Source organism: Desmodus rotundus, chromosome 11 (assembly GCF_022682495.2).
Source record: "Desmodus rotundus isolate HL8 chromosome 11, HLdesRot8A.1, whole genome shotgun sequence".
NCBI classification, from domain to species: domain Eukaryota; kingdom Metazoa; phylum Chordata; class Mammalia; order Chiroptera; family Phyllostomidae; genus Desmodus; species Desmodus rotundus.
The window spans coordinates 18,300,728-18,326,665 of record NC_071397.1 but is presented as its reverse complement, the minus strand read 5'-3'; the positions used below and the strand labels follow the sequence as shown (position 1 = coordinate 18,326,665).

General features: G+C 40.6%; 1 protein-coding gene across 3 annotated transcripts in view; it reads right to left on the bottom strand.

The window, feature by feature from the left end:
• The window catches only part of LRRC1 (leucine rich repeat containing 1), a 136,654-nt gene that overhangs the window by 85,402 nt on the left and 25,314 nt on the right, over positions 1 to 25,938 (bottom strand). For all 3 annotated transcript variants that reach the window (XM_045193013.2, XM_024558049.4, XM_024558050.4), the window contains one exon: positions 1,109 to 1,226. In XM_045193013.2, coding sequence (XP_045048948.1) covers positions 1,109 to 1,142 — 34 coding nt within the window. In that variant the 5' untranslated portion in view covers positions 1,143 to 1,226. The remainder of the gene's footprint in view (positions 1 to 1,108; positions 1,227 to 25,938) is intronic.

Genomic DNA, 25,938 nt, shown 5'->3' with positions numbered 1-25,938 from the left:
GAAAGTTACGGATGACAGCAATTTAAAACCTGTTGAAAGTGGGATATACAATCCTTTTTATCTCATCATGTTTTCAATCAAGTACTGATTATCACTGCTGCCTTCTAACAATGACCACCAACAAATACTGTATCTGGGCCTTGAAGTTTCTGTGGGAGACATGAGACTGAAAGACCCTGACCCAATGTTCACTGAGAAGAAATGCAGAGATTTTTATAGGAAAGCAAAAACGAAGCAGGTATGTGATATGAGAGAAAGACAAGGATTATCATTTTTATAAATGATTCCAGAGGGAATTATCCCCTAGCCCTTGCAAGAACTGAATCCCATCATTGAAGACAGGACCACTGGGATCTGCCACTTTAACTGAAAGTAATTAATCACATATGTGGTACCAAGCGGTTACCAACCCATGCTGGGAGCAGACCCGAGGTTAAACCAGGGAACTCATTTACAAGTGAAGGGTTGAACAGGACACAAATACCCTATTAGAATGTTCGATAAAATCAAAGCAACATTATAGTGAAATCTGGAAATCAAAAAAACTCACAAATATACCATGAACTCCAGGGGGCAGGCCCACCAGCGGCCCAATTAGAAAGAAATTAAACTGGCAGAAGATGCCTGAACAGCAAGCAGGCCTGTTCACTGTAGGAGACAGATTCTCACAGGAGCACGCCAGGCACCGAGCCACCGAGCCACCGGCAGAGAAGCGAGCTGTTGCCCAGGGCAGTTTCCGCTCCCCTGAGCAGCCCCTAAGTACGGGACAAATGACCGCACCACCAGCCCTCAATGTCACATTCGGTAAATGAGGGGCCTAGATAACAACATTCTCAGATAACACTCTACCTCTATGAGTCAGCCTGAACCTACTTTGAAAAAGCACTCATTTAAAAAATGTGTACTATGAAAAGTTTTTGGTAAATACCTGTAAATTGACTAAACTACTTGATAATGGCATTAATTTCATCCCAAAATTTATACATAGCTTCCCCATAACCATCAGGAAAAGTACCTCCAATAACATTTACCCAGTTACATATATTAAAAATCTCCCCCGGCATCAGAAGAGACAAATGGACAATTCAAACTGGAATCTTTTTCTTACCATTTCGAGAGACATCCAGTTCCACCAGCTGCATGAAGTTTGCTATTTCTGGAGGGAGCCGCTGAATTTCATTATCACTGAGTCCAAGCTTTCGTAATTTGACTAGCTGGAAAAATTGCTGTAAGATAAAACAGTTTCACAAAGGTCTCACATATATTTGCAACATAAATGTTTTGTCTAATATGAAATTTAAAACAGTATGTCTTTTAAAAATTAGTGAGAATGGCCCCAACGTCAATTTCCTGATTCTGATACTGTACTATAGTCATATGAAGATGTTACCACTGGGATAAATTGGGTACAAAAAAGGTCTCTGTTCTATTTTTGCAACTCCCTTATTAACCTATAATCATCTCAACATCTAAAAATTTTAAAAATGAATAAGTAACTTAATGAGAATATAAGCTAACTAGTAGGTGGTCACATTTTCTATTTATGAAAACTGTTATTGGGTTGGCCAAAAAGTTCATTTGGTTTTCTCTGTAAGATGGCTCTACCAGCGCTTAGCTGTCTTTTAACTTCATTCAAAACAATTTTGTTAGATTGTATGTGAGAGCTGTCATATCAGCGTGCATTTAACAAAAAATCAAGATTGCTGAATTGGTATGCAACCATTTTAATATTGAAGATGGAAAAAAATACACATTTTTGACATATTTATGTTTCATTATTTCAAAAAAGGTAAAAACATAACTGAAATGCAAAAAAAGATTTGTGCAAAAACAGAGAAGGTGCTGTGACTGATTGAATGTGTCAAAAGTGGTTTGGGAAGTTTCATGCTGGAGATTTCTCGCTGGATGATGGTCCATGATTGGGTAGACCAGTTGAAGTTGACAGCGATCAAACTGAGACATTAATTGAGCATAAATGTTATACCACGCAGGAGATAGCTGACATACTCAAAATGTCCAAATCAATAAAGTTATTGGTGAAAATGAACAATGTGTCTTTTATTTTACAGAAAGAATCATACAGACTTTTTGGCCAACCCAATAAATCTGCAATGTGGCTCTGGCTCATGTGGCTCAGTTGGTTGGAGTGGGTTGGAGCATTGCCCCATACACCAAAAGGCCGCCAGTTCAATTCCTGATCAGGCCACATTCCTAGTTGCAGGTTCATCCCCAGTCAGGGCACATACAGAAGGCAACCAATCAATGTTTCCCTCCCACATCAATGATTCTCTCTCTCTCTACCATCACCTCTCTCTCAAATGAGAATTTTTTAAAATCTGCATGTTAAATAAACATATGCAAAAGTCAGAATAAAATATTTTAAAGACATTTTTTAAAGGAATTACTGTGTATCACAAAATATACAAAAATCCCACAAATGTGTCATGGGAAAAAAATTATTTTGACTAATCTAAAAAAGAGCCCACACTAATATTTCCATTAACCATGGCAGACAGAGCACATTCCTTTTCTCCCCCACACTCTTTAAAAACTGTACAAAAATGACACTAAAATAATTTACACAGACATAAAAATATGTAATAAACTCAAATACAAGTAAAAGCAAGAGGGCAATGCAAACTAGATATGCAATAAAATCCTTGCAGCTAGAAAACAAATGAACAGATGGTAACTGATGAAAGAAACAAAGCAAAGCTGAAATTTAAGTCTGTGGAGGAGACAATGAAAAATTAGGTCCAGGTACCTCTGAAGGAAAAGGAACTGGTTGAAAAAAATATATTTAAAGAATAGTTAGGTCCCCATATTCTCTTCTCTACCATTTATACCAAGGCAGGAGACTGGAAATTTCCCTTCTGGAAGAGTTGACTCTAAGCACAGCTCAGAGCAGGGGTGAGGCGCCCAACTGAAAACAACGAGACTGAGTCAAAGCCTGCTCAGTGAAATCCCACCCCCTTCACCGCAGCCAGGCTCCCAGACAGGAGGACAGATAGATGCAGATTGTGCTATAGAGATGCCCCTCGTTGTACGCCCCTCCCATGTGCACAGTTTCCAAGCTTTCTTGTTCCCTTCAAGTGCCTGCCTCTCTCATTTAAAAAGAGCCATCTCTCCACCCACGTGAAGGCCCCTAACATGTAAAAAGGAAAGTGTGCAAGCACACACACCTCAAAAGAAACAAATGTGATGTAGAAAGCAGAGAAAACTTCATCAACCCAAAACATTAATAATACTCCCAGAGAAATAACAAATGAAGCAGCATAATGCCATAAGAAACAATAAGCCCTTAGAAATTATAAATTATTGTAGCATCAATAAAAGATTCCAATAAAAGAAGTGAAAAATTAAAGTTAACAAAATATAAAGTTAACAAAAAGACAGAGATGATGAAATGGGAGAGAAAAAAAAAAGGGGAAATCGGAGGGTCAGTCTACAAGGTGCTATACTCAACTCACAGGTATCCAAAGGCAAAGAACACAGGCCACTGCAGAAGACACAGGTCCAGTCTGAAAGAGCCCACAACATGGTCAATGAAACTAACGAAAGCAGGTGCCAAGGAATGCAGAGTTTCAGAACTCCAGAAAGAAGAAGATTCTGTTTCCAGAGGTCTGGGGATGAGAGGTGGGGAATCATAGCAAAGAACGGGGAATCAGAGTGGCACTGGACTCAAGAGCAACCTTGAAAGTGAGAAGGCAATGGAGCAATGCCTTCAAAATTAAAAAAAATTTAAAAATGCCTAACCTAGAACTACATACTCAGCTAAACTACCAATCAAATATGATGACAGAATAAAGACATTTTCAGATGTGCCTGTCTCTAAAAATGTATCTTCCTTATACCTTTCTCAGGAATCCACCAAAATGTGCAAGGAAATTTAAAGGACTAAGATCTGAGACCCAGAAATCTGACAAAATCAGAGAGTCAACAAAACGGAGAGACAAAGGACATGCCCAGGATAAAATACCAAAGGAAATTCCAAGATGTCAGCCAAAAGGCCCTAATAGCAACCAGTCCACAATGGAGAAAATATGGAGGCTCCCAGAAGAAAGTTTTGAACATAAAATAAAAATAAAAACACATCTGATGAATTATCGATGTGGCTGGAAGTAGTGAGATGATTTGTTGGTAATTTATTAGAAACAGGAATAGAGAAAACAAAGCAAGGGGAAAAACAAGTTTTTAATTTCTGGAAAAAATATAAAGTATAAAGACATATAATCCTAACATAAGATCTGGTCGTGAATACTTAGTCATTATACTTTACTATCTATATATTGGTAAAATCAAAATTTATTTTATGTCAATATTGAAGGATGGGAAGGAAACTAAATGCTAAATCTCATCTTCCGTAGAAGGGAATCAACAGAAAACTTTGAAGTGAGAAAAATAATATAAACTGTAAACGCAAGCCGTTTAGCAAGCGAAGGCCAATGTCAGTAGAAACCGTTGAGAGATGAGGGCTCGCAAAGCCAGAAACCAGAGTGGAGACGGGGAGGGCAAGAGGCTACTATTTTCACTGTCACACTCACGGCTTGTTGGGTTGTTAAGAATTATTTGTGTCCACTACTTTGCCAAAAAATAGAAACTGAATTTATACAGGAAAAAGTCTCTAAGATAACAGGGTACTCTGAATGATAATTCTGAAGGATGCTTATATTTCACATTATTTTTTAATTAATTTATTTGGTAAAAGGAATTGTATACCTCCATGATCAGAAAGAAAGCACCACCTTTTGTGGAAGTACTTTGGTGTTTTTCTAGTGTTTTATTCAATTTTTTGATGTTTAAATTACAGTTTCCATTCAATATTGTTTTGTATTAGTTTTAGGTGGACAGCACAGTGGTCAGACCATCACTTAGTTTACGCAGGGATCCCCCTGATCGTTTCCAGGACCCCCCTGGCACCACAGAGAGCGATTACAACATTACTCACTATATTCCCTGCGCCGCACTTTACATCCCCTTGACCGTTCTGTAACTACCAATCTGTACTTCTGAATGCCCTCACCTTTGCCACCCAGTCCTCCGACCTCCCTCCCCTCTGGCAACTATCAGTCTGTTAAAGGCTCCATCATCTGGAAAGGAACTGGGCAACGTAAATCGTAATTTTTCACATCCACTGACATAACAATACTTTTGAACACTGCCCTAATATAACTGAAAATAAGCTACAATGCATGATATGTCTTCATATTATGAGTAAAAAATGGAAAACATGCATGTCAAATAAGGGAAATAACTAGCATGGTAATAATTTGATATTAAGCAAGCAATAAAAATAGTTACTATAAAGACCACAGTACTTGAAAAAGATTTGCAATGCAAATACAGTTTTTCAAGACTGTATATAAAAACGAGACTGCAGGTACACCACGTAAAAAAGCATGTGTGCACGTTAACAGAACAGGAAGAACACATAGGGAAAAAGTTATGCTAGGTGATAAGGAAAATGCATAAATAACTTAAATTTTTATTTAGAAAGATATTTTAAAATAAAATGAACTATGAATCTTCGAAAATGAATGCTACCAATTAGCTGTATATTATAATTAAGGTGCTCACAAAAGGACTAATCCTTTGGGTTTCTTTAATCATACAGTTGAGATTTAATTTCTTAAGGAAAGGTACTGAAATGTCTTTATGCTGGTTGTACTAAAGCATTAGCTGGCACAAAAGCCATTCAAAAGAGCCACATATTTGAATAATTAAGCTTATGCCAATTGTTCAAAGAGTCTGACAGTTTCATAATGCCTCAATGTGTTTACTCAAGCATGAAAAGCTCACTTTGTTTTCCAGGAAAGGCATAGTAGCAACAGCACAAAAACCATCACCAATTCCATACATTCGGGGACCATTCAGAAATAATTTGAGAAATCAAGTCAATAAGGTACTTACATCTACAGTGAATAACAAATTAGTTTTAGGTCTATGGAAATGACAGTGTACAAATCCCCACATCCAGCAGAAATCATAATAGCAAGCAAATTTAATTTTTGCTCTGCATGTTAAAAGCATCCTTAAATAGAGTTTGTCACAAATACTACTTTATTCTTTGGAAAGCACATGCCAGATGTAAAAACAACCCTATCTGCAGGATCCCCAAATGAAAATAGTAATTCCTCAATCCTTCCCTCATTACCCTGATGGGATCTTAATTTGGTATCCAAATACTTTAAAATAACTATTTTCTTATAAGATTGACAAAATGCCACTAACATTTAATCTTCAAGTTTTCAGCTTTCTCAGACAGGGAAACACACACACACACACACACACACAGCAAGCTATAAACCCTCCTGCTTTCTCTCTGAGATTAGCCAGGGCACATGGAGAACAATTCCCGTAGCTGTCCTGGCACAGGGCCTCCGCGCAGGGGTCATGTGACGGCACACACAGACACCATTCTTCGACTATCCACGTTTGATTACAGCGCACTGGCCCCCTAGAGCACATTTTGTACAATTATATGCAAAGAAACCCAAATTGCCTTGGCTTGTTAGGCCACACCACAGTCTTCTTATAGCCACATTGTTTGTAGCCGATGTAGAGTCTTTAATTTGGCTGAACAAAATGTTTCTTTTCCCCAATCTCCATTTTTAACAAGATTCTTTTTCCCTCTCTTTTGATAAAGTGTTAATACCACCCTTCTCCTTAGAATGGGACATAAGGAAATCTGTCCTACAAGAGCTGTTTATTTTTTTATGACTATATGGCCAAGGACCAGTCAACTGTTCCCCTATTCGCCCAAATGTCTCCTCCATAATATAGAGAAAACACAAACCACTGTGGTGGATTCACCTAGAGGACAGCAGTGTGAACAGTATTAGTAAACCTCGGGAAACTGTTTGACTCCAAGCCATAAATGACACTAAATATACTCACAGATTTCCCTGCTGGAAACATTCTAACCCTTCACCTAAATATTGACCCCTTCCCATCCTACCTAACTCTCATCACGTCCTACTCCTGTCCCCAGCGACCTGAACTGCCCTTTTGGGCAACCCCCTTGGTAAAGATATGGCCACCCAACGGTTCTAACCAGGGGGTAAGATTAACACTTCTTACAGTGTTTATCATTTGACAATGGCCTTTGCTATAAGACTTATAAAAAGTGACTGTGACTTCATTACCCAGAAATCCTGTGTATATACTTTAAAAAAAAATCCCTCACATGTTATTCCAGAATATATACAAAAATGTGCTTGATAGAATTATTCGTAATAGCCCAAAGCTATAAATAACCCAAATTCTCATCAACAGTAGAACTGACAAAGGAATATTCTTAACAATGAAGTTCTAAACAGCAATGAAAATGAAAGATTACTAACAGTTATAATATGCAGGAATTTTAGAAAAAATATTCAGCAAATGAAGCCAGACACAAAAGAATACATACATTATTCCACTTATTCCGTCTTACTACAATAGATGTTCCGGTATGAATGAATCAAAATTATACCTATTTTTGTCATATCTGCAGAAAACTGTACTTTTTGCTGTGCCATGGAATTTTAGTAATTAGTTTATGTGTGCCATGAGATGAAATAGGTTAAAAATCACTGCTTTAACCTATCAGAGTTCATTACAATGAAAACACTGGCACCATACAATATCTGGAAGAGGAGGAGGAGAGTGACCATAGTAACTAAAACAGTAACAATAATGATAATGGTATTGCCATTATGATAATGCCATTATGATGACGTAGCCATCAACCTTTATTGAGGAGCTTTCTATGCTCGGCAGTGAACTGAAGACTTCACATGGATTACATTCCTTAACTGCAGCAAACCAAGGACTTTACATGGATCACATTCTTCGATCACCTCAACATTGCCACAATGCTGATACCTACATGTACTGGGTCGGCCAAAAAGTCCGTTTAGTTTTTTCCATAAAAGACACACTTTTCATTTTCACCAATAACTTTATTGATTTGGATATTTTGAGTATGCCGGCTATCTCCCGCTATTGGCTTCTAGTGGGTAGAGGCCAGAGTGCTGCTAAACATCTTCCAATGCCTAAGACAGCCCCACAGCGAAGAATTATTTGGCCGAAATGTCAATAGTACCAAGAAACTTCACAAACCACTTTTGACACATTTGAGCAGTCACAGCACCTTATCCATACACTGCAGAAATCCTTTTTTTCTGCATTTCAGTTGCATTTTTACCTTTCTTGAAATAATAAAGCATAAAAATGCTGAAAATGTTACATATTTTCCTCCATCTTCAATATTAAAATGGCTGCACAAAAATTCATCAGTGTCAACGCGTTTTTTTTTGGATGGATTTGTGGTTATTATTTATTTTTTATTGTTATTCAAGTACAGTTGTCTCCATTTTCTCCCCACCAGTCCCCCTGACCCCAGCCACTCCCACTTCCCACCCTTGATCCTACCCCCACCCCATGGTTTTGTCCATGTGTCCTTCATACATGTTCCCGAAAACCCTTCCCCCTTTTCCCCCCATTCTCCCCTCCCACCTCCCCTCTGGTTACTGTCAGTTTGTTCTTTTCAATGTCTCTGGTTATATTTTGCTTGCTTGTTTGTTGATTAGGTTCCACTTATGGGTGAGATCATATGGTATTTGTCTTTCACTGCCTGGCTTATTTCACTTAGCATAATGCTCTCCAGTTCCATCCATGCTGTCACAAGGGTAGGAGCTCCTTCTTTCTCTCTGTTGCGTAGTATTCCGTCATGTAAATGTACCATAGCTTTTTTGATTCATTCATTTACTGATGGGCACTTAGGCTGCTTCCAGCACTTGGCTATTGTAAATTTCGATGTTTTTTTTTTAATGCACACTGACATGACAGCTGTCACAATATTATGTAACAAAATTGTTTCAAATGAAGTTAAAGACAACTAAGCACTCCTAGAGCCATTCTTTGGAAAAAAACTAAATGAACCTTTTGGCCAACCCAGTATCAGTTAGCTTTTGATGCATAACAAACTGTCCCAAACTGAGTAACTCAAAAAGACATACCTATTTTATTTCGCACATTTCCGTGGGCTGGCTGGGCTCCTCTGCTGCTGTTACCTGTGCTCACTCATGTAACTACATACAGACAGAGGGGCACAAGGGCTGAAAGATCCAGCCGGGCCTCACTCTTATTTATGGTCTGGCAATTAGTGCCAGCTGTCAGCCGACGATCCTCTGTTCTCCACAAGGCCTCTTGTCCTCTCCCTTAAAATAATGGAGCAGCTTCCCTAGATGCTGCCCTCTGAGGAGCATTCAAAGGGGCAAAGAAAGAGGCTGCAAGGATGATTGGGACCTAGGTCTTGAAATCTGCATAATGTTATTTCTGTCACATTTAGGGAAGTAGAGGACTGGTCTCTACTGGTAGACAAAAGAAGCAGCAGAAATCACACTGAAAGAGGCATGGGATGGAAAAAATCTGGCAGGTTAACTGTTTATCACAAAATGAGACAGAATATCCTAGGAAATTCTATGGTTGATCACAGAGTAATGACTTTTCTAAAGGAAATTTTAACAGAAAATATAATACACCAAATAAACTTTGGCTAATATATGATTTTTGATACATGAGAAGGTTATAGATAAAGGGAAAAGCTTAAGAAATATTCACAGAATATTGGACTAATCACTTGGGTAACAGAGACCCATCATATATCTCACATCCAGAATTTGAATTTGAAAGGTTTTAGCAAACACTCAAAAATAAAAAGTACTGATGAAATAGGTGTTACTAAGACATTTTTAGTGTGTTTTGGTAAAGAGGTGTGCAATGGGCATGTCCCTGAGTGAATCACTTGACTTTTCCACTCCTCTGTTTCCCTTTTTACACAGGATACATTAAATAAACATGAAATGAGCAACGGGCTCTTTTTACTTCCAAAAATTATAGGATTGCATTTCAAAATACCTTCAATATACCATTAAGAAAAAAGAAAATCCTATTAGTACACAACATATTAAGTATGGGGTTAAAAATGCTCAAAATTACAGAAAGCAGATTAGTGGTTGCCTAGGAAATAGGGAATGACTGCTGATGGGGATGGGGTTTCTTTTGGGGTGATGAAAACATTCTAGAACTGATTGCGGTGGTGGCTGCACAACTCTTCCAGTATACTAAAAACCACTGAATTAAGCACTTAAAATGGGTGAACTGTATGGTATGTGAGTTATATCTCACAGATGTCAGATCATGTATAGAACTGGTAGGCATCTAATGAAGAAAGAACACCTTTTGATAATAAAAAACTAAGCTAGGAATACTGAATACTTTTATTTTATTGGATCCCTATATGCACCAATGAGGTAAAGTTTTTTCTCTCCAATTAATAAGTGGGAAAAAAACTGAGATTGAGCAACATTTAGTGGATTCCCTGACACTGGTTCTAGTTAATAAAATTCTTTAAGGAAAATTCCTAAAGCATAACCATGCTGGAGGATCACAGAGTACCACATTTTCAGGTAACTACCTGGCAAACAAAACACATTAGTAAAACTATATTCTAATAAGAGGAGTAAAAACAAAGTCGCGGGGAAGGGGGGAATTAGGCTAGAAAAAGAATAAGTGCTAAAATTGCGCCAAGGCTGTATTCCATCCTGCTTAGTGAGTCGAGAAGGAGAGAACAGCGAGCTACGAAGCATGCACGCACAAGCACACTCGCAGTGGTGCTGCCAATTCCACCCAAGCAGAGACGGCAGACGTGAAAGGACAAACGTCTACACAGACAAGGGAGTGAATCAACTCTTAGCGATTTTCAACCAGTGTGCCCCAAGAATGTTTAAAATATGCAATACCTGACTACTCAGTCAGGGGCACTCACCTCTTTTCCCTTAGACTGTCAAATAAAAAAAATTTTTTTAATTAAAAAAACAGAATAGCCAATACAGCAACAGCCATCCACTGTGAATGTATCAAAATTATACCTATTTTTTTCTGTCAGATTGGCAAAAAATATATTTTTTTGGTGTGCCGAAGAATTTTGGCAATTGGTGTATAATGTGCCACGCAATGAAAAAGGTTGAAAATCGCACTTCTAGGGGATCATGGGCATGGAGACCTACCTCCAGATAAAGCCTTAAGCAAAGGGAAGGCTGAAATAGACATAGGAGCAGTAGACAAAAATTTGATCTAAGTTTATAATATGATCTAACAAAAAGGCATATAAAGGAAAAAAAAAGCCTTGGTCTAGTTTTGGAAGCAAAAGAGGAGATATCACCCAGCAGCAGGGCAGTGCTGGTGAAAATTCAAAAAAGACTAGTTACACTGCCCATTCAAGTGGCTACGCAAATTTTTATCTCCAGACAGACACAGAATGGAATTCAAGAGACTTACAAATACTTAAGAATCAGAAACACTGACTTGCAAAATAGAAAGCTTATATCCGCACACACTGCATGGGCAGGTAACACAACGTGCAAGATGCAAAAAGGTCCAACCCCTCCGTAAAACTAACCACTTCTAAAATGTGAAACAGGGAGAAATACATTTCCTTGACTATTTATTTGCCCATAAGACGTAATAAAAAATTAAACAGATCACAGGAATAAGTCTCCTGTTCTAACATATGATTTTCTAATCCACTCATGATGCAGTGGCACAGGCGCCCTTTCTTTACGCAACAAAGAGGAGGGTACTGACTCTCTTCCTTACATGGCCCTAGAAAGTCGCAGAGAAATCAAATTTCAGAGAAGCAAACTAGTTCCCACTGAAGTTAGCACGTATACTTGAGCATTCAAAATACAGATATTTACAGTTTACTTTCCTTGAAATATTTCCCTTTACAATTTTTCTATCTTCTGGCCTCCGCTAAATAAAGTTTCATCCTCTCTCACTGGCTAATATATTTTCACATTTTCAAGGTACTTTTATACATTATCAAGCTGTCATCATTAATAAACCCTAACAAAGATATTATTGACCCAGGAATATCATCAACCCCCAAAATTAAAATATCTCAGGGTGAATCACTTTGAAAATCATAAAACCAAGAAGGATTTATTTACTATGCTATGATCAGACAGTGGATAAGGCTGGTAGTGGTATTTACGAGGGTTTGGAGAAGAGAAGCTTTCATTAACAGTGAGATGGGTCAGGACAGCATCACTGAGGACCTGAATGTGGGGTAAGCCGTGGACACGGGAGAACAGGCTGAGGACACAGGTGGAGAGCTACAAGACTCAGAGCGAGCAGGATTCGCTTGGCACAGGGAAGGGTCACATATGACCAAGTGACGAGAAAGATAGCAACCTGAAACACTAAAAAAAATACAAGAAGGATTAAACACAGGATGGTAAATGCAGGCAATAAACATATTGGCATTAAAAATCATATTTCTTGAGAATATTTAATGAGATGACACACATATGTGTTCTAGGGTTATGAAAAATGTAAAACTGCATAGGCACTATAATCCTTATTTTGCTTTTAAAAATATAATAGGAATTTTAGGAAAAGAACTCCTTTTAAAAAGGCAAATCTGGTGAGAAAAAAGAACTTAAGCCTAATGATTGAAGATTATTTCACTGTGTTTTTGTACCACAGAAAACCAGATTTTATTTATCTCATTAAAGAAATGTTTTTCCTTCAAACTTGAAGCAACTGTATCTTCAAGCAAACATGAAGGAGGGGGGAATAACCAGCTTACACACAGAAAGTTCTTCCAATAAAAAATCAGACACTCAATTAACTTTATTATACTGGTCTTCTATTTTGACACAGAATTTTCAATATGGTTAAATTTCTCATACATTGTACTCAGGAAAGCACCACATGACTCAAATAAAATAAAAGTTTGTTTAGTGGGCATTCTGTCTTGGATTCAATACAGTTTACCCAAGCTAACAGCAGTAGTACACACACACACACAGCTCGTGTGTGTATATGTGTGTGTGTATATGGCCTACTATATTCAGGGTTTTAAAGTGGAGGAAAAAATGTTCAAATAAGATGCAATCTTTACGTTCAAGGGGCATCCTGGAGCTGATGACACGAGAGGTGGATCAGAAGTTACAATATATATGAGGGAGAAAGTGAATCATAATAAACGAGGCACAAAATGCTATGAAAGGAGAATAAATGTCTCTTGTCATAAACTACATCTGTTATGCTCCTTCAGGGGAAAAAAGCCAGTTAGGTGGTTTCACGGTCAGTCACGCCACACCAGGAAGATTCCTCTGAGACGTCAAATACGAATGGATTATTCCAAGTGTTAGGAAGACTGCTTCCGCATTTTCATAGGAAATACGCCAACATCTGGATCAACACTCTAAGTGTTCTGAAGTAACAGGCTCAGCTAAAAAGAAAAAAAAGATCTGGGTAACAGTTGGATACACAGAATACACTGGACTGCCTATTAGTTAATGTTTTTCCTATCCTAAAGTAATGAATGAATACCCCTAGCCAAGGTTTGCTCTTTGTGGATAGCAAGCAAGAAATGGAAGCACTCAGTCACCGACAGAGTACCTACAAAATTAATCTGAGTTAACAGATTACAACCATTCAAGGGTGGTCCATAATTTTCTAAGGCAACATTTAATGGTACTTTTAGTGCATACTAATCATAAGTAAAAAGAAGAAAAAAAAAAACCTGTCTCTTTTTCTCAATAATGCTGAAGATGACCAAACTGTTGTAAACCATTTATCAAGAGACCTTGAAGGGCAGGAAGGAGTCTGACTGATGAACACAACACACTCAGACAAGACTCCAGCTCTAACACTAAGCGCTGCATGGGTTAAGTGCCGCAGTGGTAGTCAAGATGCTACTTTATTTATTTTGGAGAATCCCTTTCAAGGGATAGCAAAAGTACTGTTCCAGAAGAGGAGGGAAAGCATGGTCAAGCAGTAAAATAGAGCAAACACTAACAAAACAAATAATCCAAGCATCAGATGCACACTTTCTGAGGGCCCACAAGACTCCAAACAATTTCAATATGTAACTTAGTCTTCGCCTAGACTAAGAAGTCACTGTTAGGCCCTAACCAGATTTAAGGCATTTAAAAATATAATGATCACTGTAGAGTTCAACAGTGGAGAAGGGTTTAACTTACCCACCCAAACATTTTCCAATATATTCTAAATACACATTAGCCACAATATATATTTTCACCCTTCTACAGTCACAATTTAAGATTAAAATTATGCAATTGAATAACTTTAGGAGAAGAGTGTCTTTCCACCCAGACAGGCTTGTATTCCAAGTGTTTATAGCTCCTGTAAGAGCAGCCTTGAATCTTCAAAATAAATCTTCTCTCATATTTAAATGTCTCGCACATACTAAATTCACACTGTGTCCTACTGGCCGACCAAAACAGTTAAGTGAAAAGCAAGATGGAAAAAACTGAGTAGAATCCCTAGCAACTCACAAACAGTTCTACAAAACCAAAACAGCTCATGCTGATCACCACAGTTTAGCTCCACAAACTGAACTAATATTAAATTCTAGTATTAATCCAAATGAAGAACCACAAACACAGGGCCTAATTTTGAAAACTTTCTGAATTGCCCTACTGTTTAAGGAAAAAGAGAAACCATTAGGTGCCTAGGAGAAAAAGCTCAGCTTCCGTGGTCTGCAGTTAGGTCTGATTAAGTGCTAAAGTCCAACAAGTCTGCATTCTTTATTAAGAGGACAGGCAAAGGACTGTCAGAGCCACTTCTTGAAGCTGCTCTTTTTGACATTCTTTAAATTTTATTTCTACTATTTACCAGCAACCAAGATAAGAGGCCAAACTGACATTCCTAGCATTCATTTCATACACGAATGTACAGCAATGCCGCACAGTGGCCACACAACAAGCCGCTCCACTCACCAACCACAGCATCTAAGGACATGATTCTTTCATTGCGACTAAGCTCTTCAAAGTGCTGGTAGTGTGCGTGTGCTGCTGACCAGCTGGTTCCCCAGGTTAAAGACAAAATACTAAGTACGTATTCAGTGTTTTACCTTGAGAGTTCTCAGTTGGAAATCTCTCTTAGTGACACGTGATCAAAAAGAAAATGCAAGAAAAAGGTAATGTAGGAATCCTATGGGATGCAACAAGAAAGTATCCAGCCATGTAATATGAAAAAGAGACATTTATTGAAGAAGATGCAAGATACAAGATACAAGAAACATTGTTCATAGGACAGTGATGCCTCAGTCCCCTTCAAAGTAGCTACCTTGGGACCTCACATAGATCTTTGTTGATTGCAGCCCATACACGTTCAACATTCTCAGGTGGTCTGCTTGGTGCAGACTTTTCAGAATGTGGATCACTTCCAAAAGAATCTCGACCATCTTTGAAGCATTTGTGCCACACTTTTATTTGCGCTGCACTCATTGCATTATTCCTGAAAGGCTTCTAAATCATCCAAACAGTTTCCGAGGAGGAATGTTCAAGCTTAATGCAAAATCTGATGCAGACTCATTGCTCTACTCATTCAGTCATTTTGAATGCAACAGCCACACAGTACACATGCTCACTCAATGGTGTCTACTGCCCCCACTGACTAGGACAGTGAAGTTGTCATTGTTCAAGCATGGGCACTCAAGTCCACTCTCCTTGGCTGCCAGGTTACATCAATGTCACACAAACCGTTCTCATTACATTAACAGTGGCTGGACTTTTTCCGGACAGACCTCATACTTCCAAACCTCATGAATCTCCAAGTAAAGAATGAGAGACAACAGCACTTCTTCAGCTGCTGGACTTCCAGGGAACAAGCAACAGCTCCCAACTATTCAGACAAAATGGCATGAACAATTCCCAGAGCAATTTTCTGAGGTAGCTCTGAGGTCCTGATAGCTTCTGTATACCATTTCCCTGGCATCCTCCTCGTAGCTGAGAGTCCAGCTTTTCACCCAGATGTGTGTAATGCATTCATCCATGTCATGGCTCACTAAAATATATCATCACCAATAGGGGCTGACCCTGACCTGGTACCACTAAAAACTCTTCCCTCGGGAAAGCACCTGAAACAGACTAGTATTCCAGCCAACAACTCATCAAAGGCTTCTTTTAAGAAAGAATATCTTCTATGCCTGGGTGAAAGCAATTCAAAATTAAAATGCTGCATTACCAGAGTAGACTTTGAAAGTCTAATTTACAAGACTTTCCAACACTTTACTTTTTATAAAATCAGTTCTAAAATAATAATAAATGTTTCTATAATGTACAAGGTATTAGGCTAGGAACTCTGCATTTATTATCTCATTTAATCTTAAAAACATCCCGAGCCAGGCAGCTACTCTAATGTCACAGATAATGAAAGGGGGGCCCGGTTACACAGATGTGTCAGGCCAGGACTCAGACTTGCGCCCAGAATCCCATCCGCCTGCTGTAAAGAGCAAGGCAAAGCAGCACTGCGGAGTCCAAAGTCTGTAACCCAAGCTCTCCAACTTACGGACTAGCTATGTGACCTCATGCGAGTTCTTCAACCTCTCTGGGCCTCAGTTTCCTCATCTGCAAAAGAGGGGTAATAACAGCATCTATCCCTCACAGAAGAGCAGCAATAATTACATGAGTGAATACAGGTAAAGAATTTAGAAGTCCTTGACGTATGAAAAATGCTTAATAAATGTTAGCTAAAATTATTACTATTACGTCACCACATAATACACACTCCTATATATCCAAGCTACAAAAACTCTTCAAGTGTAAAATACTCAGATCCAACTGTAACACCTTACTGTCCTTGGAATATACTGTTTTGATGGAGCTAGCTACTAAACAAGAATTTTAAGTCTCCTTTCATCTTCAAAAGCAGAGAGGGACAACAAACAAACAAACAACACTGGACATAAATGAACGAAGTGCTGGTGCCAAATGCTTCGAGACCCAAAGACTAATTAGAAAGTTCAGTGACAACATACCAAGCACTCAAGCTACTATCATGACACAGCAAATAAATTTTTTAAACAAGTATTTCATAATCAAAACCCAGAGAGTGAAGAAGAAGTCAAGACTTAGGGGGCGGGCAAGACATGGGCACAAAAAGAAACTTAGGGTGGAGGAGACAGCTGTGCACAAGGGAAGATGGAGACCATTCTGGGTAGCCAGCCCCCCAGGTGATGGCCTGCCTGGCTCAGAACTACAGGCTGCTGCCTTGCGGCAGGGTCCTCTGGTCCTGGCCCTGTAAATAACAAGTAGCAAAGCCTTGAGTGCTCAAGATGGCAAATGGACTCAACCAGACCTCTGGGCTCCCTTCCAGCACCAACAGCCTGAGATTCTAATTGTGAAAAAGGAAGGAAAGCAAATGAGACAAATTACCCATGTTTTCTTTTCCTTGGTCTTTGAACTGAAAGCCTCCAACTCTCCAATGGGTTATGTTCCAAACATTCAGTTACAGGTCAGAGTTGGAAACTCAGAATGTATTTCGCATGCACAGGAACATTACATGTTGTGATTAAATCTTCACGTAAGTCTACTAGAGTCCCCTCTACCCCTAGCAGTATAAATGTCTTCTCAAGGCCTTCTGATGGCTGAGCACTGGTTATGGAACAAAGTACATACTCTTTAGCCTCATATTCAGGGGTCTCCTAACCTCAGCATATTCTAGTAACATCATCAGCACCTTTGTAGGTGCTTTCTCCTATCTCCTGCACCAACACAACTGTCCGGTGCTGTCATTAAGAAGTGAACTTTAGAAAGGCAGCCCAGCACATAAAGCCACGGAACCACACCTTAAACCCAGTCCCTCTGGCTTCAAGCCCTGGGTCCTGTCTAATCTCCGCCCCACACCACCCTAGTGGCCTTTCTAACTTCAGTGTCCACACCCACAGGTCCAAGGCCCCACATCCCAGCCCCAGTGAACCACCTGTCAGGCACCAAGCCTTTACTGTCCCCAACACCCTTCTCCAGCGATCAACATCTTCCTCATCCTCAAATGCCACAACCTTTACCCAATCACCCGGGCAAAATTATAATTGCTTCTCCGCAGCATTTCCTCTCTGCTCCTTCACTAGATTAATAAGCCCCCTGTGGCAATAAAACACATTATACACACCATCGTGCCCCTCAGAACACCTAACACAATTCTGCTACACAACAGATACTCAACAGGCAGATGTCCAAGGAAGTAGCGTGCCACTATTTTGACTATTTTTTATTAAAACACTTATATGAGTTCTAAGTTCCAATTCAAGATCTTTAGAGCACATCTGTGCTTTGTAAGCAACCCCATCTCCACCTCTACAACCCTTAGTCAGGAAAATGGGGGGGTGGGGAGGAGCAGCATTTGTGTCAGAACACAGAGAACCAAACCCACCAAATCTGAAGAATTACCAGGGCAATTGTTAAGCATGTGGCTTCCTAGGCCTCCACCGCAGACCTGTGAATGCATAATCTCCAGGGAGAAGGGCCTGGGAATCTGATGGCTTAAAAAGTGGTCCCAGCTAATTCCTTTTATCAAGCAAGTTTTGGAAACATTGGGTTTGATCACTGGGTCTTAATCCCGGCTGCACATCAGAATCAGCAAGGCGTTACACAGAGCCCAAGGCGGGTGATAGAGGGGTATTTTAAGAGTCTCAGCCATCACAATTGTCTGTGGTCCACAGCACATCTGTGGTATTAAATTTCCATAACAGAAGGCACCGTTAGGAAGAACATGCCTAAAGAGGCTGGGGCAGCACAAGAGGGTGACAATTAAAGTAAGGTTGAGGAGCACTGTATTAAAGTGGTAAACAAAGAGAGTAACTTGACATTTGAATAAAAGATGTCCCCCACACCCCAACCCTTGTCCTACAGGTGCTGTGAACTGACTACAGATCTGCTAACTGCGGAACAGGTGCAAACATGACATCGGCACCTTCAGAACGATGCACGTTATCAAACACAAGCTTTTCATATGGTACTCCTGGAGACTGTTGGGGGTCCTTTATTCTCCTTTTGCCGAAGTGTGGAGGGATATCCCTTTTTATTTCAAGCTGCTTAAAGGACAGGAAAGATTCCTGTATTCTTAACATAAATCAAAATGAGGCTCTAGGTTGGAAGAAGGTGTGGCATTTATAGATCGAAATAAAAATTCCAGATGCGTGTCACCAGCGGGCCTCTCCCAAGGCACACAGACTGGCCAGCTGTGGTGATGGGGATGTGTAATCCAGAGAAACAAAGGGCATGCCTGACCAAGCTCATGTGCAGGCAGACGGCTGGCCACAGGCGGTGGCAGCTCCAGCGTCTCTGGGAAAGGATGCCCATGATGCAGAGTGCTCTTCTGACACTGATGGAGAAAGTGGTCATCACCGGTGAGCAAGGATGGGAAAGACAACTATGATCGTGCTCTTCCTCTGCTTGCAAAATCCGTCAGGACACTGAGCCAGTGAGGTATTCAAGTGAGTAGCAGCCAGCAATAGCAGAAAAGGAAAGAGAAAGAACACAGCGATAGAAGAGGAATGCAATAAAAGCACATACCATACATAATAGGACAGAAAATAGCATCAAAAGAATATTAAAAATCATACTTTTGAGCTGGAGAATGGCTTAAAGATTATCTTGTTTATACGGCCCTAAAAGCTGGCCCACCTCCTGCCCCCACTTCCCCTGTAAACCGGTTCCTTGTCTGCTGCATAAGCATCAGGTTCCCGGCATTCACCCCCAGAGAGCTGGATCCAGGAGGCCGGCAGTGGGCCCACGCGTGCGGGTTTATGAAGTTCCCCAGGTGACTCTGATGCGCAGCCAAGTCTGAGGGACACGGCTGTAGAGATGGTTTTGGAACTATGGTAACCAGCCGGTTAGAGGAGAGCACTGGCAGGAGAACCCAGCTCTCTTCCTCACCATAGGAAGGTCTCCCAGCTCCTCACTGACTGCCACTCTCTCTTTTTCCGAACCTGACAACTACAATTGCCAGCGCTACTGGTCGACAAATTCTGTTTTTCCGAAGCCACTACAACATTGGAGTGCCACCTACCCTGTTTCTACACCACCAGAGAAGAAAGCACATCTATAATGTTTATCACACTTCCTAATTTCCACACAAATGACTCTCTGCCAATTCCCAGTGCTAATTTACAAAACAGTGTCAGTAGAGAGAGCTCACTAACCAGTAGAGAGAGGGAGAGGCTAACACGGCATCCAGGCTCCTCAACCTAAAAAAGACTGACTGGCTAACCAAATTAGCTGACTTCTATGTAGTTATATTCTTAAGGTAAGGCAGCCAAATTTTAGAACCACTTTTCAAAGATTTCTTCCTCTACATAGACCCACAAAACTCGACATCCAAGTATATTCCTCCTCCACTAACTATTCAAGATTTGGAACCAAGTGCCATTATGAAGTGTGCTTAAGAACTATTCAAATATCAACGAAAGACTTCACCTCTGCCCCACGTAGGGCTGCCAGGCAAAAATGAGTCCTGCACAGGATACCGGAACGGCGGTACACTGGTACAGAGCGGCGGGACAGCAAGGCTGGTTAGTGAAGACATTTGTCATATCCCATGACGAACTGAAAGGGAGCAGACGATCTGCAGAATGTCAAATGGCCTCTGAACACCTGAAGGCCTGTCACAGGTGAAAGAATTAAGACTTGCTCAGTACAGCCTGGTAACAAGAAACTATTGGAAGAAAATCGCTCCTCTATCTAAGGAACCAAACTGTGACAGCGTCTCCTGGGCACACAGTGGATTCTCTGTCCAATCACAGGCCAGATGACTACTTAGCATGGAATATACTTGGATATGGACTTTTGTGGGTCTTAACTGGTGAATCAGATGGGAGGTTCATCTAGAAAGTGCCTTTATTTTTAAGAGAGAGGGGAAGGGAGGCAGAAAAACAGGAAGAGAAACAATGATATAAGAAAGAAACATCAATCAGTTGCCTCTTGTATGCACCCTGACTGGGGACTGAACCCACAACCCAGGCATGTGCCCTCCCTGGGAATCAAACAAGTGACCTTTCACTTCGTGGAATGACACCCGACCAATTGAGCCACGCCTGTCAGGGCGGAAGTGTCTTCTTGACCCTAAGATTCTGCAAGCTCAATTTCCCTGCATTCTTCTCCTCCCACTCAAAATCTACCAAGGTTCTTGGATAACGCCTTGTGATATGCACTTTGGTCTATAATTAACCAGTACCAAGTACAGTATTTGCAAGAAGCAGCAAAGCAATCCACAGGTTACATGGGGTCAGAAGATGGCATCCAGGAAGTTAAAACATGATGTCACATCCCCTGGTGACTTAGAAGAAAAAGGAAGCACTGACCAAGTGAGGCAGTAAAAACATAGCACTACTTTTCATGGGTCCTAAGAGGAAGGAGAAAGGGTTTGGCAAGACAACATCACCAACTCGGCTTCTGCATGAGGATACATGCTGCAGCGTAGTAAGTTCTTTATGAACGGACTCATGCCCTCCCTCATGAATTACAATCAACTTTTAAATATGGAATTTTAACTGATTCCTATCAATATTTTCCATGTTAAAAGAGGTCTCTTGCTCTATTTTTAATCTAAAAAACAAGCCCCCACAGATGAGAACAGCATTATGAGCAGGAATTCCACGTTAGAGGGAAGTCCTGTGATGCCTCAGACCACGAGCATCCTAGCCGCAGCCTTAACTCTGGCATGATCACGTGAAGGTCAGGGGAAATGGAGAATTCAGAAAACCTCAAAGTTTGAATGTGCGAGATACATCCTAGCATTCAACCTATTTCTGTGCATTTGTGATGGATGAGCTGGGAGAGCCTCCGGGACGCAGCATCCAACAGGGTTTGCTCAAACCCTCCATCTAGCACATGGGAGGCTCACACCTCAACTGCGCTCAGCCTGCCCGCCCATGGGAACAGGCTCGCAACTCCCAAGAGCAGAGGCAGGGTAAACGTCTGCAAGAGCAGGAAGTCACAGAAAATGAAGTCTCTGGACAGCTATTCAGTCTCCCCTCGCATTTTAAAGAAGCATATTCCACCAGGGCCTAGAATGGATAAATGGGATGACAGAGCATTTAGTTACAGTCAATGAGATTTCAGTACTTCGCCAGTGACAAATGACGTGGCCATTTGTCTGATAATCCTGAGTGAACCACAGCCAAATGTGAACCAACCACTCACTGCCCACAGGTCTAGTAGGACCTGGACAACTGCCAGGCAACCACACAGGCACTGGATGCTTGCCCTACCTGGCAGCCTCTAGCAAGACATGTTCTCGTTGCTCACAGTCACTTACTTACAAGGATAATGGAAATGCCAACAATGTTCCTGGCTCTCAAAATGTCCAAACTACCTTCCTGGTTAGACTACAGCAAGCCGGATGGAACAAATCTCATCTGACTTCTCCTTGACCTCTTTCATTCCAAGGGTATAGACTTCATTCAAGTGTACTTTCTCTTGCTTTTTGTGGGCCTTTATTTTAGTGTTGCCCATCTGTTTAAACACTCAAGAGGCAAGTTTAAACTGCATTCCTCGGTCTCTCTGGCATCTGAGCCTATGCTATTGCTGTATCCTCCCCAACTCCTCTGCAATTTTCCTCCCTCGATTGCTATGTTCTTCTTGTCAAGGATCTGTACTCCTTCCTAGCCACCTGACACCTTAACAATGAATGAGCTGTTCTTACAGAACCTACGAAATATCCAGCTGGGGTAAGAACAAAGAGAAACCAGTCTCTCAATTCATGACAAGTGCAGTAATCATATTTTCTCTAACAAGTTTTATTTCAAAATAGTCATTGACAAAGCCTAAATACCTTGACTGGACCCATTCAAAAAAGGAGAAAAACAGAACAATCTCACAACATTAAAAAAAATTAAAGCGTAGCACTAGAAAGCAAAGTATTAACCTTGATATCTTTCCAAAGTCAGTCTCACAATGCAGCACTGATAACATGGGCCAGAGCAGCTACTGAAAAAAATGCCCCTTCTGCAGCCCTCGTTTTAACAGTGCAGGAATTTGCAGAGAATTTGTGAAAGGCTCTCAAGGCACAATAATCTGGGAAAAAGCAGAGAGGACGTATTAAAAAAAAGAAGAGTAAGTGATTACTTCTCAGACAATATTTGGGACCATCAATGTTCTCAGAGTAAACGAGGACAAAATGAGGAAGCACCGTCGTCATATATCACATCACCTCCAGCCAAGTACAACAGGGGCTCTCAGGGACGGGCGGATGGACTACAGGACCGTCTTTAGGCATAGGAGGCACGGTGCTGAGCATCCAGGATACTTTGAGGAGGCCATCAAAAATGTTTTCATTTAAGAGCAAAAGAAGAAAATAAATGTAATAATGAAGTCAGCCTGGATTATGTTTGTCTATCACCATCATAAAATATAATTAGTAATATTTTTATGAAGAAAGGGGCCTGTGGAGGTGAAGTGCCTATACTGGGGCCCAGGAGAGTCATAGTTGTCTCTGTCCATAGAGAAGAAACAGATGCCAGCAAGACAAATTGCTCAGGGTTCAAGGCGGACACACGAAAAGCCACAGAGCATTCAAATGATGCGCAGCATTAACACAAACGATTTTCTGCAGTGCAAGCTGAACAGTGAATTCTGCATATCACAACAGGCATGTAATAAAGAAAAAAAAACAATGCTTGCTTTCAGTTGTTCAAAGAAAGCTTGGTGCAGGTGACAGATTCTTAAATCCTCTCTCAGAGGATAAAGAGGAAATGAGCTCTGGCAGCTGGAAAAGGTTTAGTCAGCAGATCCTTAAGGACAGTGGTCCCAGACCGGTCTGTGCCTGTTAGGAACCCAGCCCCACAGCAGGAGATAAGCTTGAATGTAACACGCTTGAATCCCCCTGAATCCCCCCACCCCCCACCCCTGACCCAAACCGGGTCCGTGGAAAAATTGTCTTTCACAAAACCAGTCCCTGGTGCCCACAAGGTTGGGAACTGCTGCTCAAGGAGATCCTCTATGTGGCCGCCACTGTGGGGCACAGTGAGTGGCAGCCCACGCTGCCCCTGTAATGACACTGCTGACATTCGAGCGTGTTGCCTTGTTTTCTACCCTGGTCATATCTACTGCACTTTAAAAAATTTCTTTTTACCAAGCTGTGATTTCACTGCATGTACACTTCAATGTGTTGCCTTTTTCATGCAATGTTACTAATAAATCATGAATAATTTCCTTTGTTCTTAGAGCATCTAGAATTCGCCAAGGTATGTGATATGGATTCCTGGACAAAATGGAGAGACATGGGCTGAAGGATAAAACGAGATGGTTCAAAGCTGGTTGATCAAATCAACTCCAAGAATGCTGACACGCAGACTCCTTCACTGCCTGCTGGAATGACAATGAGGGTATGACGCAGGGCTCCCCACTGTTCAATACTTTAATGATAGTGACTGATACTCATCAGCAGTGTGTCTACTTACTATGTGCAAAGCTCCGTACTAGATGCTTTATATGCATACAGGGTGGGGCAAAAGTAAGTTTACAGTGTTCATATGGACAATAGTACAATAATTAACCAGTAATAACACAAGAATAAGCTGTGTTTAATCTTGTATTATTCACAACTGCCAGCCTATTTTTGTCCCACTCTGTTTATTCACTTTATAACAAGCCTGTGAGATAGAGATTTTTACATATTATACCTAAAAAAAAGAGTGTGAAAGTTCAAAGAGGTTAAGTATGTATTTTGCCGTGTATAACACGCACTTTTTTGCCCAAATTTTTGAGGGAAAAATAAGGATGCACATGATACATAGGTAGTGCCTGAAATAGCTTGTATCTGTTCTTATGATTTGTAATTATTTGTTACATAAAATTTCTTGTGCCACAAAATGTTCAAAAATAAAAGCTAAAATTCCTTTATAATACTAAAAACAAGTATCTATACTTGTAACAAATATAAATAAATAAAAATTGAATTAAAAAATTTAAAGACTTGTTTTCCTGAAAGTCTGGTCCAGAAACACGGGTGCACATTACAAGAGGGAGGGCAGGTGCATAATGTATTTTTCAAGTACTTTTCAAGGCTCCGTTGAAGGACATCTACCTCCCACTCCTTCCTAGTTCTTTCTTCCAGAAGCATAAGTCCAGGGAAGAATAAGAAGCTAAATGAGAATTGCAACAAAGACATGTTTTGAGATATAAAGCTGGAAAAGATTATCTGAACACCACTGCTCCGAACTGCATTTCCACTTTTAACCTTCACCATCTCCTGCCACTTAACTCTGCCACTTACCTCACCTTATCAGCAAGCCATCCCAGTTCCCATCTGACCCTTTGTCTCTCTCTCCCATGGCTCTCAGCAATCCCCTTTTTTTTTTCCTTTTGGACCCTACAGAACTTTAGTGCAGGCTCTGATCATCCCCCATGCAGTAACTGCTGCCACTTTCCCAGCCTCTCAGCCTGCAGGGCAGTTACTCCGGGCTCCCGCACTCACAGCCACTGGCAGGGTCAGTGTTCTCCCGACAACTCCAAACCCAAGTCAGGTGTCCTACACCAAAGCATTTGGCTGCTCTACCTGAGTTCCTATGCTGTCGTGGATAACTTATACCCCGAAAGATAAAAGCATTTATGAAATTGAGATTAAATGAGGATTTAAGTATCCACTGCCATTTCCCACAATGGGCAGGAAGTGAATTTGGCAAATCACTTCAATTACCATGATTGCTTATCTCAGGAAAGAATCATGGGCATATTTTAACAGAAAAAAAATCCTTAGTTTAGAAAGCATTTTTGCCTTAACTACTCCCTCCTACATCTTTCTCCATGCTCATACCGTCACACACACACACACACACACAGTCACATACAGAGTGCATCACTGTTGTAAAAAGGTAATGTACAGTATTATCTGCAACTTTCTTTTCTTACATTAAAAATACATCAAGAAAGTTCCTCCATGACAACCAGTAGCCACGGCATGCAATTCATTCAACCATTTCCCTGACAGGCATTCACTTCACTTGCTTTTTTCTCCTGTTCCTTTTTTCTGCTAACCACAAATATGCATTAATAAAAATCCTCCACTTATTGGTTGACCAAAAACTTCAATCGGTTTTTCCGTAAGATGGATCTGGTGGCGCACAGTTGTCCTTAA